The sequence below is a fragment of the Anolis carolinensis genome, chromosome 2, assembly GCF_035594765.1.
Source record: "Anolis carolinensis isolate JA03-04 chromosome 2, rAnoCar3.1.pri, whole genome shotgun sequence".
In the NCBI taxonomy this organism is placed as follows: Eukaryota; Metazoa; Chordata; class Lepidosauria; order Squamata; family Dactyloidae; genus Anolis; species Anolis carolinensis.
In genome coordinates, this window is record NC_085842.1 from 259,525,766 (window position 1) to 259,539,195 (window position 13,430).

The 13,430-nt window shown below is 38.8% G+C and overlaps 1 protein-coding gene across 2 annotated transcripts in view; it reads right to left on the reverse strand.

Moving 5' to 3' along the window:
• The window catches only part of slc12a2 (solute carrier family 12 member 2), a 70,068-nt gene that overhangs the window by 24,222 nt on the left and 32,416 nt on the right, over positions 1–13,430 (reverse strand). For both annotated transcript variants that reach the window (XM_008103110.3, XM_003216420.4), the window contains exons 8-14: positions 11,181–11,308; positions 11,006–11,090; positions 6,963–7,117; positions 3,207–3,314; positions 2,450–2,573; positions 2,052–2,153; positions 1,236–1,391 (exon numbers count right to left, since the gene is read on the reverse strand). In XM_008103110.3, coding sequence (XP_008101317.2) covers positions 1,236–1,391; positions 2,052–2,153; positions 2,450–2,573; positions 3,207–3,314; positions 6,963–7,117; positions 11,006–11,090; positions 11,181–11,308 — 858 coding nt within the window. The remainder of the gene's footprint in view (positions 1–1,235; positions 1,392–2,051; positions 2,154–2,449; positions 2,574–3,206; positions 3,315–6,962; positions 7,118–11,005; positions 11,091–11,180; positions 11,309–13,430) is intronic.

Sequence of the window (13,430 nt, forward strand, 5' to 3'; positions counted from 1 at the left end):
AAGATTAAGAATATAAAAAGTTGCTCTCTTTTTGTCTAGCACACTAGCTGAATTTGGTCTTTCTATTTTTAGTTCAAAAATAACTAATCCTGAATGTGCTCTTCATTATTCCTCCACCATCCTATTTGTAAACCAGATTTGGGTGCCAGACTTTTTATCATTCTGTAAATCTCTCAGTGTATCTCAAAACCGCCATGATGAATGGAGGGTTGAAAGACACTGAGGTCAAATATTTCCTTGTTCCATCATTTGCCAAAAATGCAAGCATCACTTGTGCTCCTGTGCCCCAGTGGACACAAACAATTTGATGCACACCATACAATCTTAAGGTGAAAGGGTATATGTTAAAGACTAAAATGGTTGGGAACTAGACCTGGTAAATATTTGAACTACAACAAAACACAATAATTATAATAACCTTTGCTCTCTGTAACATTTCAATAGTCCCAAAGAGGTTTTTAATAACATCCACGACCTCAGTGTTCCTTCCTCCTTCACCTTCAGTACTAGGAGGGCAACAGCAACAGAATGAGGGTGAATTCATGAAGAACTTCATGCAGGGTTAAACAAAGCTTTGCAACCTACTAGTATCCCATTGTGTACCTCTGGGGCCAAGTTTGGCTCAGCTGGAGCCTGCAATTTAACTTTTCTTGAAACCTGATAATATCCAAAGCACATATGCCACACTCGTTATCATGGATTTAACTGTGGTGGTTTGAAGTCTTCAGGAAAGCCGGTATGGGTCTAAAGACCCATAATAATTTGGGGTAGGGGAATATGTCTGCTAAGTTACAAATACAAGATACCATTTTCTTATCTTGTTCAGATGACCTCGGATAGTGGCAAGTTCTGGACTATTGTGCTCTCTGTGTATGGTATTCTGTTGTTCAAAATTAACTAGCTAAATAAACTTCCTAATCCTTTTCAATTTTTAGGCTGTCACAATGTTTCTTAAAACAAACCTCGCCCCTTCTTGATATTTAGTACATATGGTTTCCTAGAGCTTAAAATCTCCTTGTACTGTTTCCCAAGTTACCTATTTTAAAAAGTTAGTACTGTTCAGAAAGTTTTAGATTATAACAAGAATAGTTATAGTTTTCTGATGTAAAACAATACCTGAGTTAAGAAAAAAAATCCCCAGAAACCTATGTGTAACCTGAGCTAAATACCCTATTAAATTTAATTGTAACCCCCCCCCCCCTTATAATATTAGTATCTCCCAAACATGCACTCACCTGGCTTCTTGTAAGTTACATAAATGTAGAGTCCTAGAACAATGACGTATGTGAGGAGTGCTGCCCACCAGTTAATGACAAACATCACTATACAGCAAAGTATTGCTCCAACTAATGACACCCACATGTTGTAGTACTTAAAAGCAGGACGCCAGCCTATTTGGAAAGCAAAAAGAAATTAGGTGCATAAGAGAAAGCTTCCTTTTCAGTGTGCATATGAATACATCATGCAGCATTTACATAGGACAAACAAATATTGCCTACCTTCTGGCTGAACATATATACTTAAAAACCACCAACAAAAAGTAACAGACTAAGCAATTCTGAATTACTGACAACAATGATAAGATAATGGCGATATCTGGATATTTGCTCCTGCACTCGTGTTTGCTTGTTACAACATTCAGACCTGACAACCTGACATAACCCACTGAAAAATCAGAACAATAATCTATAGATTGCTGTTTGTTTAATTCTTTAGCTTTTTTGGAGGAAGACCAACCAGAATGTTAGGGGTCAGATGCTGCAATGATGAAATTACAGACGGTATGCCCATGTTTAGCCAGTTCTGTTTTGCAGCAAGAACAACCCGACAGCAAATACTAGCCTGCTAGTACTAAACTGTAAATAAAGGAACTCTCACTTTCACATAAGAATCCAATCACATGATGACATGCATTGCTTCTTTCTAAGTTTCAGGTTCTTTAGTGCAGATTCTCTAGCTACAATCTTGCTAGCAGGATATTTTAAATTAAAAGAACTTAAATTTAATTCCACTCACTCATATTTTTAAGAGCAACAATATTAAATCCATACCTGGAGATTTTGCTAGCGAAGCATGGAATACAGAGAAGTTTATTAAGGCATAGGAAGCCAAGAAGAAATTGGAGATAATTGGAGCAATTACATTCAATTCAGCTGTAAAGATAGGAACACACATTTGATGTTTAATTGGTGCAATAAAAGTATGGTAAATAAGAGCCATTTACTTATAACAGTCCCCTTTTGAGAGTTCATTCTTTCCCGTCCCACATATGGGGAACAGTGTGTACAGAAAGCCCTTATATAAAAGCACAGTAAATTTTATGTCACCTTGGTTCTATTCACATGCTATTTGCATGTGTTACTGTTAAGCCACTATATCTGAGCTGTACATCTAGAATATAGCTTAAAACTGTTTTCTAAAATTCCCAACAACATATGAATTAACTAACCGATCAATATGAATCCGAGCGCAATCAGGAAAGTCAGAAGATATCCTCGCAGAGGTTCATTATTCTTCCCATAGCCTTTAGCAAACATTAGGAAACCTGGATAAATATTGTCTTTGCACAAAGCCTAGGAATGAGAGACATATAGAAAATTAAAGTGTCACAATACAGAAATACAATATAAGACGGCTCAGTACACATAAAAATACCATTCACAACCTCTGTGACTACAAAGAATAATGTGGTTTTAATAAGGGAAGCTGGCTAAACTAAACTAAAAGGTTGTACTCTTTAGTTACATTAATTTGTGTGTTACTTGTGTGTTACATTAACTTGTGTGTACCACAGGATGGTAACACATCCGGGCATCCCCAGGGCAATATCTTTGTAGAGGACCAATTCTCTTATACCAGAAGCTACTTGCAGTATGTTCTCAATTTGCTTCTGACACAATAAAAAAAACTTGTGTGTATATATGATCTTGCTACAGAAATCATGAGTGCTTATACATCTTTTTGAGTCTAGTTAGAATACTTTTAATACAGCATAAGTTTGAAAGGAACATTATTAATTACTACAGTTATCAATACTTCAGAAAAAAAGGCCAAGGGAACAATTTTCTTATTATAGTTTAAATAACGAGAAAACCAGAGCTGTTTTTATAAAAAGAATATATACCTAGGTGCATAGGTTTAGAAAAATGCTGTCCACTTCAAAAACTAAGTTTGAGTCTTACATGATGGGAACTCAAATTTCTTACCTGGAAGATTTTAGGTGCACTGACAAGCGATGCCAACGCTGAAGAAAGGGTGGCAGAAAATATGCCAGCGGATATCAGAGGTGCAAATCCTGATACCATACTCATCACCTGGAAACACAATAGTTTTTTTTTAACTGCAGTAGTGAATAATGATGTTAACACTAATTCCTTTGTCTAAATAAAAACTATTACAGCATGTGGAAAAAGAACAGTCGTACTTCATGAAGAATTAGTGCATGTTTTATTTTGCTTTGTTCTCTCACCATCTTTTTTGTCCTTCTTAATATTAGCTGGAATCCTATTGTTACGGTGCTAAACAGTGAATCTTTGATTACTAGAAAGCAGCCACTTCAAGTGACAGGAGTCTGTTCCCTTGTTGACCTGAAAACAGCTAACATCCCCATCCCATGTGGGGAGACATGCAGAGGTAAGATCCTGTTGCAATTTGTGGCACATGCAAGTGAAAGAGTGGAACTGTCAGTTAGCTGCTTCCCACAATTTTATTTATTTACTAGCTGTGCCCGGCCACGCATTACTGTGGTAAATTGTGGTGGTGGAGGAAATAAAGTATTGATGAATTGGCGGTAGTTAGCATATGTTATTTTCTAAAGTACGTGAATATACAATATTTCTGGCCGTTACTTGTTTTGTCTATGGGAGGCAAGTATGAAGGCCCCAATTTGGCAGAATGATTTGGATATAATGGCCTTTCAGCTTCAAAGCCTGGCTGCTTCCTCCCTGGGGGAATCTTTTGATGGGAAGGTGTTAGCTGGCCCTGATTGTTTCATGTCTGGAATTCCCCTGTTGTTAAGAGTGTGGTTCAGAGTGAACCCAGTTCAAAATAGGAAATGGGCAATGGCATTCAGTTGTGTGGAAGGGACCCTAGCATCTCGAGGCAGGTAAATCACACTCTCTGCTTTGAGCTGGGTTATCTGAGTCCAGACTGCCGTATAGTCCAGTTCAATGGGGATTGTATTAAACTGTGGATGGGAGTTTAGGCATCCCCCCCCCCCAATATATTTCCTTGGTTTGAGAGCACCCCCATTACCCTTATTATTATTATTATTATTATTATTATTATTATTATTATTATTATTATTATTGTATGACACAGCAAACAAGATAGACATGCTGGATTTCATATCACAAAATCACAAGTCGAACACTTCCCAAGTGTCTAGGACTGTGTGATGTATTTTCGGATGATGCGCGCAGATCCCAGTAGGGTGGCCTTTTGCAGCTGGCAGATCGTAATTTTGTCAATGTCTATTGTTTCCATTATTATTATTATTATTATTTTCTTTTATTATTGTTGTTGTTGTTGTTGTTTTGTTATTTTCTGGTCACCCCAAAGACCCCCCCCCCCATTCCCCTCTCCATTGGCTCATTATTATTATTATTATTATTATTATTATTATTATTATTATTATTATTATTATTATTATTTTCTCCTCACCCCGAAGTCCCCCCATTTCCCCTTCCCTCTGCATTGGCCCCCATTTCCACTCTGTTCAAGGACACCCCCATTATTTTCTCACCCCCAAAGAGACCTCCCAATTTCCCCTCAGCGCGTCATAATTGTTTGTAGGCCTAGTCGAGGCCTGGTCGCGGCCTCGGAGCCTTCAGTCACGTAGACAGGCCCTGAGTCTCTGAGAGAGCAAACTGACGCTTTTGCTGTCCTCTCTCTGTTCTCGGGCAATCTGGATGGAGGATGGTGGCAAAGATTACAGGAGAGCGACCGCGAGCGACCGTTTAGGAGGGGTGTGGGGCGTGTAAGGACTGAGTGCCACGTCCTGGTCGGCACAGGCGCAGATGGCTTTTTCTTGTTTTTTGGGTTTTTTGGGCCATGGTTCCGTCTTTAATGTTTGAGTTTGTTGTCGGAACCTAGGGGCAAGGATGGTGGGTTGTGTTGTTGTGTAGTTTCGTTGCCTACTTCTAGGTAAAAAGTCCAGAACATTTTTATATATATAGATTTTGTGTCAAAAGCATTGCATAACAAATGTTTATAACTGATAAAATAAAGGGATTACAATCTACAAAATAGTTTTAGACTAAAAGTGGGCAGCAGCGACTGCACTGTCTGTAGCTTTAAATAATTCTTCCTCTGCATATGAGGCAGTGCATTGTGAGAAAGCACACAGATGCTGAATTGTTTGTTCTGTTCCACAGTCACACAAGGTGGAGAATTTTTCTAGGTAATGCCATTCTGCCAGGTTGTCTTTTGATCTGCTCACTCTGCTTCTGAGTCTGCTCAAGGACTTCCAAGTTGCCCATTTTTGGTTTGCCCCTGGAGGCAGATCCTTGCAGGGGCCCATGCAGTTGGGATGTCTGATTTAGTTGTCCAGAGGGATACTCTTGCTGTTGTTGGGGGAATTAAAGCTTTTCCTTGATTTGAGTCTACTGGGAGGAGGCTGATAGCCATGCAGTGGATGACTTTCAGTGTTCAACCTTATTTCTCTCACAGTTAGCAGCAACTTCCCATCACACATCGGGGGGCAATGCCAACTAGCTTGTAGAGTTTATCAATAGGTGTAGGATTAGGGCATCCTGTGATTATTCTGCATGTTTCGTTCAGTGCTGTGTTCACCTGCTTCGTATGGACAGACTTGTGCCAAAGAGGGCATATTTCTGTACTGAATCACAGTTCTAATTGTACTAAGCAAAGATATTGTAAGACACTAAAGGGCTGTGATTTTTTAAAATACAATTCTGAAAGTATCTGATTTGTCTTCAAACTTAGTATGTAGATGAAGTAGTCAAAACAACCTAATAGAATTAAATACGATGGAGAGAGGGTGCTGAAGGCAATATAAAAGTGGGTTGAGGTAGTTACATTCTTGCCACCTTTGCCTTTGGCAACATCTTTTTGTGAGATTTCGTATTGTTTCAGAAAGCCTACGAAGTGTTTGAACAGTAGGTAAAAACAGGCATAAGAAGCAATGCCTCCCAAACCATTTCCAATCCCCATATGCACACATCATTAACCACAGATTGTAAACATAAAGATTTAAATCCATTATCTTGCTAGCAGACATCTACATCAAAAGCATTGCTCAAGATGATCTGATGTGGTAGACAAGTATTCATTTTCCTAACATGCCACCAACCAGACTTATCTGATGTTGGGGGATCAGTAATTTTCTGTCCTAATGTGCCAGGGACCAGTACCATATTTGAACTGGTTGCAAGTGTTCCTTTCTTTCCTGGATATTGCTGGCTCATTGCAGCTGTTATAGTTATGGTACTGGTACACTGAAAAAAACCAATACTTTTGAGGAGCACTGCAGTAGTGTAATTGTATTTCTTTCCATCACCACCATCTTTATTTTGGATAGCTCATCATCCCATCCAAAGATTTGAACTTGAGGATTTCCCAGCTTTCCACACCATGCTCTGAGGATGCATGGGGATAGACATTAAGCAGTGACAGACGTATAATATCAGCACAATCTTGATTGTTATCCACAATAAATATAGCTCAGGATTTAAAATATAACTTCATAATAAATATCTAAAGATTACAACTGCTTGTCTGTAAACTCGCATTCTTGTAGAGAAGATTTAATTAAAGAGGAACGTCCCGTTTGAAATGTTTGACCCAATGCATACAAGAAAAAAAATGATAGAATTCTCTAATCTATTCTTACAATTATGTCAAACAGTCCACCAACATTTATTTTCTAAATCATGCACAAAATGCATAAAACATCGCAACCATTAAACTGACACTTCCAAGAATTAGAAATTACTCTTTACCTGGAAGTTGTGCATCAGTCCATAACGACAGCTATCTTGTTTTACACAGGAGGAGAAATCAAAGTTCAGCTTGCAAGCTGCTGTAGTACAGTTTGTCAGCTCATGGATAATTGTATCATTTATGCTCCCAGAGGCATCTCGAACAACACAAGATCCTAGAACAAAACAAACAGAAGTGAGCTCTTCAAACAGTAAAGTAGGACGTCTTTGAGCTGCCCTGAATATACACAAGTAAATAAGGATCGCTTCAAATAAATTACTTCCAAAATACCACATATATATTCATGTATAAATTGAGGCCATGGCCTATTGCTGTTCTTGGGCCAAACTCAACAGCCCCTAATGGTGGCACCTCTGTGCTCTTTTCTCACACTCCTTTTGCCCAGGTAAAAAGGGGCCATATCCTTAAGGCAAAAGCTTTAGCCATCCTAGAAGAAAAATGAAAGAAGCACTAACTCTCTACGTGGGTTGCTGTGAGCCTGCCACAGATATGAGCGAAACATGAAGAGAGAAAGCTTCTGGAACATGGCCATACAGCCTGAAAGAATCACAGCAACCCAGTGATTCTGGCAATGAAAGCCTTTGACAGTAAACTCTCTTTCCACTATAGCACTGCTTTTGGCCTTTTTATTTCAGATTGCAGCATTAAGCACTTTTACATTAGATTTCATCACCATTAAGTCACTAAAATATTTTCTTCTGTCTACAGGTTTCTCAAAAATTCATGAGCTCAATTATTTTCATTTACTTATTATCTCAGAAATGACAAAGGTCTCTCTAACAAATGAATTTAACAGCTATATGCATGCAATATATTTGAACAGTGACAACTTGCAAGCAGTTCCAAAATTTGAGATGCTTTTGTCCTTTTATCTGAAAGAGCAAGCTTATCATCACAGCTGAGCAGAAACTTCCTATTCTGCTCTAAGTAATATTTTGAAATGAAGTGTCACCCAAGACTCAAACTAATTACAATGCTGAAAAATCACATAAAATCCCTTTTCATTTAAAGACAGAAAACATCCATGGTACTCAAGGGTGGTAAAAACACAAGAAAGAGTTTACTGACCTAGTAATCTAGTTATCTGTATTTGTTTTAAAAGTAATAGTTAGGTTGATTTTTAACTTGTACTGTTTAGGAACCCCGGTGGCGAAGTGTGTTAAAGCACTGAGCTGCTGAACTTGCAGACCGAAAGGTCCCAGGTTCAAATCCCCGGAGCGGAGTGAGCGCCCGCTGTTGCTCCAGCTTCTGCCAACCTAGCAGTTTGAAAACATGCCAATGTGAGTAGATCAATAGGTACCGCTCCGGCGGGAAGGTAACGGCGCTCCATGCAGTCATGCTGGCCATATGACCTTGGAGGTGTCTACAGACAACGCCGGCTCTTCGGCTTAGAAATGAAGATGAGCACCAACCCCCAGAGTCAGACATGACAGAACTTAACGTCAGGGGAAACCTTTACCTTTACTGTTTTAAAATGTGTATTATGTATTTTAACTGCTATGTAACTCAATATATTATGTATTTCTTCACAGTGTAGCTGTTGGGTATGATTTTTTTTTTGCCCCAGAGATAAGTCAAGAGTTAATTGTACTGTTCTGAGTTTAAATTCATTTATATCCCATTTCTCACATTAAAACCGTTATAGTGGTTTTTCTTGAAGGCACTGATAGTAAAATAATCTCATTTCCCTTTTCGCATTCTACAAGTGTTGTGACAAACTAATCTTAACCTTTGACCAATACAACTGCAAACTGACTTTGATCCTCCAGAAAGATATAAAACACAAAAGTACATAATTTGCACTTTAAATTGCTGATCATTTAAAGTCATAACCAACAACCATCACTTTTTGGTTTGAAACAAGGGAAGTATAACATCAAAACCATTTATTTTGCCCTCATTATGTTTATGAGATACAAACTAGATCATCTCAGATCTGCCAGGGGACATTTTATAAGTCCAAGAAACAGCACAGGCAGCATTCAAAAATACTGGTCATCTAAGATAACTTCGCATCTATTGGGAGAAACCAATGCAATAGATATAGCACAATTTCCAGCAAGTGTTTTGATATTTTTACCAGGGCAACGTCCTTGCAGATGGCCAATTCTCTCACACCAAAAGCGACTTGCAAGTCATTCCTGATACGAGAGAAAAAAGTCCAGCAATCCCCTACCTTCCATTGAAGCATGTGCATAGTAACCTGCCAAATGAGACATCAACATAGTTCTGATGAAGTGAGCTGCCTTTCATGAGAGCTTATGCCAAAAAAACCTCAATGCTCCTTAAGATGCCAAAATAATCTTGCTTAAACCTACTGATTGCAAGCATACTTAGGTTCCTTAGATTGTTTATGCCATACATCTCTTTATTCATTTAACACATTACGGATTATTAAAAACGGTTTGCTTGTTGTAGGGCTTGCATCAAATGAACATATAATTTATGCAGGTTTATGATCTGAAAAGCCTTATCTCAGCAGCTTTAAAATACTGTCTTTGACAGAAATTTTATTTATCCTTTAAGTGCACGTAAAACTTACTTTACAGTAGACTGAACCCAAATGGATTTACTCCCAACTGAACATGCACAGGATTGAATTGTTACGCATGACAAATGAAGATTAAAACCCATGTCAGATGGAACATTGGTTCTATCACAAAACTAAGATGAAAGCATGGTATTTAATGATTTTCAGGGATAGAATTAAGGCAATTCTCCTTAGCTTTGCTGATCTGCAGATTAACTTTTTTTAGCAGTAATGACAAAAAGGTCTTGGGAATTACAGGATTCCAGCCATGTGACATCTAACAGCTGGGGCAGTAAGGGAGCAGAAATGACCAACTGTGTCAGGCACACTAATTCTTCAAGTTAATTTGCTCTCTAAAATGTCAGTGCAAAACTAATGTTGCCAGTAAACCTTGAATCTTCCCATTATATGGGTAACATATGCAACCTAAAGTGCTTCTCTGAATGCCAATATCCTAGGCTGAAGTTAAGTTAAACATAAGCAACTGCATGAAGAACGAAGCAGAAATTCAAAAGGCAATCAAGTCATCATTTGAACATTCAGCATATTAGCAGAAGGGCTGTTTACCTCACATCTCCACAGTTCAGTGGGACCTTTTCTGTACAAAGACTTACAGAATCAAGTTGTGATTTAGTTTTGGATACAGGCTGAATATGTGTGGTTCTCCACCACCATTTCATTTGTTTATCATATTCTTGATACTAAAGGCCTTGCAAGAGAGCAGGAAAACAAAACAAATGTGCCTTTTGATGGCTTTAGAAAAAAAACTGACCAGCCTTCTCTCATACAAGCCTATTCAGTCATGCTAGTCATTTTGAGAAACCCTGCTCCATGTTTCCTGACTGCAACCACAAGAGACCTTTTTAAGTAGCAAGTGTTCAAAATTATGCAACTATTCCCATGGAGCATTTCTTTTGATTATTCTTTTAGCACATTTAAAAAAAATTAATTATGGCAGAACTTTTAAAAATCTGAAATAGCTGATATTCTACTCCTCAGATAAAGCATTTTATTATTATTTCTTCTGCCACTGGGCTGACTTCAATATTCTGTTTCTCTACTGATGCAAAGCTGCCTTGTAGACTATAGAAAAGACTAATTATAGATGATTTTAAATGCATTTAGGTACACAAAACATGAAACACAGATGCACCTACAGAGAAAGAGATATCAAATGCCCTGTGGAAGGGTACATGAAAATGAAGTAATCTATATATACAAACTTTTCAGATGTGTCTTGTATTTTCTGATATGATTGGAATTGTTACTTCTGAACTGAGGCAGATAAGAGAAGAACTTTAACAAAATCATGATCATTCTGCATCTATGCTATTGAATGTCAATTAATCCAAACTAACCAACTATTAATTTACAGAGAAAAAGTCAACTAAAGGAAGTTCTACACAAAACATTGGTAAAACTCTAACAAGGCACTGTGCACTGGAGCTTGCAATACAGCTGCAGTGTAGTAGTAGACCGCCTCCAAGGAATTTATAAATTGAAATTATTTACCTACTGATACTGCAATTCCCATGTAAACTATTGTAGTAATTAAGATGGCCAGAAGTGTTCCTTTAGGTATGGCTGATTGAGGATCCTAAAAAAGAATATATATATACCAGTGAATTTATTGAATAAAAGGAGAGTTCAAATTGACCAAGTAGCAAAATAAGGAAAAGCTACTCACCGCAAGATCACCTGAGATATTTGCACCAGCCAAAATGCCTGTTGCAGCTGGGAAAAATATAGCAAATACTGAAAAGAATGTTTCATCTCCTCGGAAATCTGGACCAAAATTTTCAGAAAATATTTCAGCTGTAGAAAGAAATAGTTTTTTTTAAGAAAGTGAATTTGAGTACAGGTAGTTCCTGACTTATATCTAACTTTCAAATGACTCATAGTTAAGAACATGGAAGTGAGGACAGGAAATGAGAAAAATCTGCCCACAGGAAGGGTAATTTACTCCAGAAGAGTTATTATGGGGAAAAGGTGTCTCAACTGAAGCTTTAGCGCCAATACTTGCTTATATTCTATGTTCTTACCATGCCCTCAGTATTTGCTTCATTTAAACTACTATAAATAAAATTAGAGGAAGTCAACTTCAACTAGGATTGATTTTTTGTTTTGTTTTCAAATTTTTTAGGAATATATATACAGTGGTACATTTGAGGGATGGCACAGCGAAGATACAGCTGGATTCTGGGGAGTTATGGGTTTGGATAGAAGGTGGACTGGCTGGAGAGATCGTAGAAGGGCAGCAGCTGGGGCGTTGGGCGACCCCAGCTCCGATGAAGATTTGCAGCAACAAGGTTCAGCTGTGGATAGCGCGTTAGCTGGCTCAAATTCAGAGGAGGACTTGTAAATAAAAGTTTGTTGCTAATATAACCTTGCAATCGGCAAGGTGTTTGTTGGGCGCTTTCAGGATCTCTGTTTCAGAAGATGTGTTTGGAAGACTGCTTTGGGACGTAAGTGTTAACCTGGGTTTTTTTAGTGGCAACGGGCTGGCATTGTGTGGGTTTGCGCTGGATTGTCCTGTATTGGTTTTATGCATTAGCTGCTGGCTTGCCTCCGTCGCTTTGGTTCTTTGTGTTGACCTTGGACTGGAACTCGATGCCTGTGACTTCTCCCTAACGACGCGGATTGGAACTCGATACCTGTGACTTCTCCCTAACGACGCGGACCGGATGTGGCGGCTGTGACTTCTCCTTTACGACACGGATTGGCTTCACAAAGGTGTTTCGGGGCACGGTGTGGCCGCTGGTCGCTGCGGGTTATTGCTGGTTGCTTTCCTGTGTTTGCTAAGCTCCAACGAGTAGGTGGAACAAGTTTCCAGCCGTTTCGGCGTAGTTTGTTTTAATCAGGATTATTTCCCGGGATAATCCGGATTATATCCCAAGTTCAGGTTTATTGAGTTCTTTTTGGACATTGTTACTTCACACTGAAGAGAAAGTGTTTTGAGCCCTTTTTGGTTGTTTTCTGGGCTCTTTTGTGTTGTTTTGCAATAAACTGAGTTGTTTATATTGGCTGGCGTCTGACTCGTAACAAGGAATATATTCCATTTCCTCCTTGTTTAAATGACTCTTTTTCAAACCAACCCAATTTCCTGGCTTTTTGTGTATATTCAAATGTATTAACTTTTTGTGCCCTTCAAATTTCTCACCGGCCTATGCAAGCCTATATTCACCTATAGGTGAATAAATATGTTTCTATATATGCATGTTTTTCTTGAAGTCTTTCCAAACAATACATATCCATTTCCCTGAAATATTTAATAATCTCTGCTACAGATACATAGGCATTTCCCCCTGCAAGCTTTTGCAATCCCTATCTATATAAATAAAAATGCAATTTCTGTCAGTGAGGGACCTCTTATCTCCCAAACCACTCCACCGAATGCTATGAAATTTGGACACAACACAGCATTCAAACTGCCCTGGATCTTAAGCCGACTCTCACAAACTTGATACACCTGAGAAAGGTAAATCAAACCTCTAAGCAACGGTCAATGAATCTCCTCCTCCCTCAGCTACTGTCCTAACAGACGACTCCTCCCTTAGCAATGACCAAGCACTCCCTCCTCCCTTAGCAACCATTGTAACAGATGGCTTCTCCCCTTAGCAATGGCACAAGCAACAGTCACGCAGTCTCCACTCTTTAGCAACAGGTGTGAGCACTCACAAGGAATTACGCAAGGCTGAGGCTCTGAGGCCCAGCCACAGAAAGGGTGTCAGGAGCAACTTCAGAAACAGCAAGCTGCTTTTGGTGTGAGACAATTGGCCGTCAGCAATGATGTTATCCAGGGGATACCAGGATGTCTTACCATCCTGTGGGAGGCTTTTCTTTATATATCTGTGTAAAGTCCAGGGTGGGAGAAATAACTCTTTTTTGCTACAGGCAAGTGTGAATATTGCAATTGACCTTGCTGCTTCAAACCCTG